The following is a 6,024-nucleotide window of genomic DNA, read 5'->3' as shown; positions in this document are numbered from 1 at the left end:
CTAATCTAACCCGGCCGTATTGGCATGTTTTGCAATGTTAAGATTTCATCATTGATATATAAACTATCAGACTGTGTGGTCGGTAGTAGTGGCTTTCAGTAGGCCTTTAAGTTAAGCAGGCACGATTTATATTATATATAAATATTAATTTATTATATATAATATATTTATTTTATTTTGTAAATGTTATTTTGCACAAACAATGTATTACTGTTTGTATATATACACACACACACACATATATATATATATATATATATATATATATATATATATATATATATATATATATATATATATATATATATATATATATATATATATATATATATATATATATATATATATATATATATATATATATAATGCAAACAAATGTTAATGTAAAGACGAAAAAAATGGAATGATTGTATTATTTTTGTTATTGTTGCAGTGTTTTGTAATGTTGTATTTACGCCATTTTTAATTGTTCACAAATAACTTTGTTGATGCAAATATGTATTGCCTACACTTTTTATTTGAATCATAATCATCATCATCAAAGATGATGAGGATTTTGGAGGCAAAATCCCAAAATGATCTTAAAAAGAAAAGAGTAAAACAAGTATTTGTATCGGTGTCTGTTTTGTCAGCCTACACCAGGGGTCGGCAACCCGCGGCTCCGGAGCCGCATGCGGCTCTTTGACCACTCTGATGCGGCTCAGCTGCATACTTGCCGACCCCCCCGATTTTCCCAGGAGATTTATGAATCTCAGTGCCTCTCTTAGACAACTCCCAGGGCAAATATAATCCTATTTTCATTCTAAATACTAAATTAAGGGCGTGCCCTGATTGCTCTGTAGTAATTGTTCTCTATAGCATTTACAAACAGCGTGCCAGCCCGGCCACATGATTTAGTAGCTTTTACTTGCACACGTAGGAGACAGCAAAGCATACTTAGTCATTAGCCACACAGCTTACACTGACGGTAGCCGTATAAAACAACTTTAACACTGTTACGTTACAAATATGCGCCACACTGGGAACCCACACCAAAAAAGAATGAAAAACACATTTCTGGAGAACATATGCACTGTAACACAACATAAACACAACACAACCAATACCCAGAATCCCATGCAGCCCTAACTCTTCCGGTCTAGATTATACACCCCCCGCTACCCCCCTCCGTGCGTAGGTTGAGCGGAAGAGTTAGTGCTGCATGGGATTCTGGGTATTTGTTGTGTTGTGTTTATGTTGTGTTACAGTGCAGATGTTCTCCAGAAATGTGTTTGTCATTCTTTTTTGGTGTGGGTTCAAAGTGTGGCGCATATTTGTAACGTAACAGTGTTAAAGTTGTTTTATACGGCTACCGTCAGCGTACGCTGTGTGGCTGCTGAGCTAGTACGCCTTGCTGTCACTTACGTGAGCAAGCTGAAGCTGCATTCTACATGTGGTCGAGCAGGTACGCTGTTTGGGCAGGCTGTAGAGGGCGCCAAAAGCAGTGCCATCATGCCCTGACATTCGGGAGTCTCCCGGAAATAATGAGAGGGTTGGCAAGTATGACGCTATCAAGTGCCATTCATTCAAAACTCGCGGGCCGCACTAACATCAAATTTCCATATAAAAGTGCGTGCCGGTGCGTGTGTCTGAGACCCCTGGTTAACATAGCACAAAGCAATTTAAAGGCCTACTGAAATGAATTTGTTTTATTTAAACGGGGATAGCAGATCTATTCTATGTGTCATACTTGATCATTTCGCGATATTGCCATATTTTTGCTGAAAGGATTTAGTATAGAACAACGACGATAAAGATTGCAACTTTTGGTATCTGATAAAAAAAAGGCTTGCCCCTACCGGAAGTAGCGTGACATAGTCAGTTGAACATATACGCAAAGTTCCCTATTGTTTACAATGATGGCCGCATGAAGTGAGAGAGATTCGGACCGAGAAAGCGACAATTTCCCCATTAATTTGAGCGAGGATGAAAGATTTGTGGATGAGTAAAGTGCAAGTGAAGGACTAGTGGGGAGTTGAAGCTATTCAGATAGGGAAGATGCTGTGAGAGCCGGGGGTGACCTGATATTCAGCTGGGAATGACTACAACAGTAAATAAACACAAGACATATATATACTCTATTAGCCACAACACAACCAGGCTTATATTTAATATGCCACAAATTAATCCTGCATAATAACACCTGCGTGTTTGTTATGCTAGCTCCTAGCTCCTCTGCTAGCTCCTAGCTCCATAGAACACGCCGATACAATTCAAACACCTGATCAACACACACAATCACTCAGCCCAAAAGACCGTTCACCTAACCCAAGGTTCATAAAGCTTATATATTTTTAAAAAGTTACGTACGTGACGCGCACGTACGGTACGGTACGTGTTATGCTAGCTCCTAGCTCCTATGCTAGCTCCTAGCTCCATAGAACACGCCAATACAATTCAAACACCTGATCAACACACACAATCACTCAGCCCAAAAGACCGTTCACCTAACCCAAGGTTCATAAAGCTTATATATTTTAAAAAAGTTACGTACATACGCAAAAAATAGTTGCGCACATAGGGTCAAGCGATCAAATGTTTAGAAGCCAAAGCTGCATACTCACAGTAGCACGTCTGCGTCTTTGTCATCCAAATCAAAGTAATCCTGGTAAGAGTCTGTGTTGTCCCAGTTCTCTACAGGCGTCTGTGTATCGAAGTCAAAAGTCCTCCTGGTTAGAGTCTCTGTTATCCGAGTTCTTCCATCTTGACTGCATCTTTCGGGAATGTAAACAAAGAAGCGCCGACTGTGTACTGTTGTGGCTGACTACGTTCGAAAAATACGTCCATTTCGCACCGACAACTTTCTTCTTTGCTTGCTCAGCTTCCTTCTCCATAATGCAATGAACATGATTGAAACTATGTCTAGCATTAAAAGATTACAGTTGGTACAAAATGCGGCTGCAAGGCTTTTGACAAAAACAAGAAAGTTTGATCATATTACGCCTATACTGGCTCACTTGCACTGGCTTCCTGTGCACTTAAGATGCGACTTTAAGGTTTTACTACTTACGTATAAAATACTACACGGTTTAGCTCCAGCCTATCTCGCCGATTGTATTGTACCATATGTCCCGACAAGAAATCTGCGTTCAAAGAACTCCGGCTTATTAGTGATTCCCAGAGCCAAAAAAAAGTCTGCGGGCTATAGAGCGTTTTCTATTCGGGCTCCAGTACTCTGGAATGCCCTCCCGGTAACAGTTAGAGATGCTACCTCAGTAGAAGCATTTAAGTCCCATCTTAAAACTCATTTGTATAATCTAGCCTTTAAATAGACCCCCCCTTTTTTAGACCAGTTGATCTGCCGTTTCTTTTCTTCTCTCCTTTTCTCCCCTGTCCCTTGCGAGGGGGAGTTGCATAGGTCCGGTGGCCATGGATGAAGTGCTGGCTGTCCAGAGTCGGGACCCCGGGTGGACCACTAGCCTGTGCATCGGTTGGGGACATCTCTGCGCTGCTGACCCGTCTCCGCTCGGGATGGTTTCCTGTTGGCCCCGCTGTGGACTGGACTCCCGCTGATGTGTTGGATCCACTGTGGACTGGACTTTCACAATGTTATGTCAGACCCACTCGACATCCGTTGCTTTCGGTCTCCCCTAGAGGGGGGGGGGGGTTACCCACATATGCGGTCCTCTCCAAGGTTTCTCATAGTCATTCACCGACGTCCCACTGGGGTGAGTTTTTCCTTGCCCGTATGTGGGCTCTGTACCGAGGATGTCATTGTGGCTTGTACAGCCCTTTGAGACACTTGTGATTTAGGGCTATATAAATAAACATTGATTGATTGATGAAACAGATTCACGAACACAGATGTCCAGAATACTGTGGAATTATGAAATGAAAACAGAGCTTTTTCGTATTGGCTTCAATGTGGAAGGCATACCCGTGTTCCCCGGTCTACGTCACGCGCATACGTCATCCTCAGAGGCGTTTCGACCCGGAAGTTTAGCGGCAAATTTAAAATGTCACTTTATAAGTTAACCCGGCCGTATTGGCATGTGTTATAATGTTAAGATTTCATCATTGATATATAAACTATCAGACTGCGTGGTCGGTAGTAGTGGCTTTCAGTAGGCCTTTAAGCTTTGTATGCGGTGTTTTTCATTTTAAAATTGTAAAATTTTTTTTGTGGCTCCCATTATTTTCTTTAATTTGTGAAACTTGCCAAAATGGCTCTTTGAGTGGTAAAGGTTGCCGACCCCTGGCCTATACACGTACCTGGTATGGGGCCGATACGGACATCCTGCAGTATCGCCCACCTCCAAGGTGGAACACATTGGACGTGACAGGTGCGGCATCGGATTTTAAAATGTCGTGTCATCTCGTGTGAACCAATGGCACAGCTGCCGGGCACACTGCGGTGTGACAGCACACCACCTGTGCCAATCGCAGCGCGTGTGGGAGGAGTTCAGGGACCCGGAGGTGTGTCTGGAAAATTGAAGTGTGGAGCAGCATACCGAGTACAAGTGGGGGGGAGAAATGGCATGAATACAGCCTTATACTGCCGAGACAAGCTTCACTGTGCGCGCGTTGGAAACTTACTTTGGACCGCCTTCCAATTTTAGCGCATTCGGACAAATTTAGTGAGTGGAAAGCGAGGGGATATAACATCCCGAAGTCCGTGAAGTGGCACGCTGCTATTTTTCTGCCTTTGCGCGCTCGCTTCAAACAAGGATACTCTGGTGGACATGTGAATTTCAACAACAATGGAACACGCGGCTGTCCTGTGGTGCCTCGACTTTCTTCTCATCACTCTCACGTTTGGCTGCAGCTCGGCGCAATCAGGTGAGTGACGCCGGCGTGAGTGCACTGCTCGGCGGCTTGGGAAGAGGTGCGCGGAGCTACTTTTGACATCATACTTGCTTTTTTTTTTTGCCTTCTGTGGGAGGCTTGTGTTTGCTACATTTTGATACGGGCTCTAAAAAGACTGTTTTTATTCGAGATTTTTTTTAAAATTATTTTGATGGACAAAAGGTGCATTTAGATTGATTACCTTTCTTTTTTTTCTGTGAAAACTTCCCTATCCGATGACTTGTGATTTTTGGCTCCCTTTTTCCCCGCCAGATGGAATATCTAAAAGCCCAAATATGAGCTGCGAGATGTGTGCGCAGTGATACATTATGCGATATGAAAAAGGGCCGATATTAAAGCGAATTAGCGTGAAATAACAGTATTTGATTGTAACTTCCTCGGGGACCATGCGCGCCACACGGCAGCGGCGCGCTCTTTTACGCACCTGCGAGTGAAGACGCGCACGTCTTCATTTTTTTTTTTTTAAATCCACACTTAGCAATTTAACTGTTGTTTAATCTGTTGTTTGTGTTCAGAATGACACATTTTGGCACCCTAGCATTGCTAATGTGCGCGCGTAAGAGTGCGGTGTCGCTGGATTCTGAGTGCGGGAATAAGCCCTGAGGTACGCTAAGTGAGGTGGTTTGTCTTGCCTCATGCCTGTGAGAATCCTGCGTGCGACCGAAGCACTAAGGAGTGAGGACTTTTTTGTAACTGCACTGCAACCACATCGTTTCCCCATTGTGGGATAAATAAAGTCTATCCTAGCCAGGACTAACTGCAGTGCGCTCAAACAACCACCAGGTGGCATCTGTGACCAGATAATACTGTATAATCCTATTTTTCTTTCTGATTTATCAGGTGGGGAGTGCGTTCTTCACTCATTCTTTAGAGAGCGACCGTATGGCAGCGTTGATATTTGGCATTTTGGCGTATATCTTATCTGCTTTATTTTATTTTGTTTTTATAATTACAATATAGCTACAGATACAATATATACACGTGTGGTACCGGTATTTAGTATTGAAAACAATGAATACTTAGTCAAGTTACTCACTTTCTCTTCCACCTGCAATGTTGGTTGCTTAGCGTTCAAAACTTAAATTTTTTTTGGGTGCCTGTGAATCCAGTTTTTGTCCTTCTTTCCCAGTTCCGTTGTGTTCGTTTCGCTACCGCAACGAACAATCCTCATTAAAGGAG

At 42.8% G+C, this 6,024-nt stretch overlaps 1 protein-coding gene across 1 annotated transcript in view; it reads left to right on the top strand.

Annotated features, from left to right (window-relative positions):
- The first annotated feature begins 4,440 nt into the window (after positions 1-4,440).
- Positions 4,441-6,024, top strand: part of erbb4b (erb-b2 receptor tyrosine kinase 4b) — a 1,077,295-nt gene continuing 1,075,711 nt past the window's right edge. Inside the window, exon 1 of the mRNA XM_062068882.1 lies at positions 4,441-4,818. Within this exon, the coding sequence (XP_061924866.1) occupies positions 4,740-4,818 (79 nt within the window). The 5' untranslated portion in view covers positions 4,441-4,739. The remainder of the gene's footprint in view (positions 4,819-6,024) is intronic.

Source organism: Entelurus aequoreus, linkage group LG14 (genome assembly GCF_033978785.1).
Source record: "Entelurus aequoreus isolate RoL-2023_Sb linkage group LG14, RoL_Eaeq_v1.1, whole genome shotgun sequence".
Classification (NCBI taxonomy): Eukaryota; Metazoa; Chordata; class Actinopteri; order Syngnathiformes; family Syngnathidae; genus Entelurus; species Entelurus aequoreus.
Note: the sequence above shows the minus strand (reverse complement) of the source record. Positions and strands in the feature narration are given on the sequence as shown.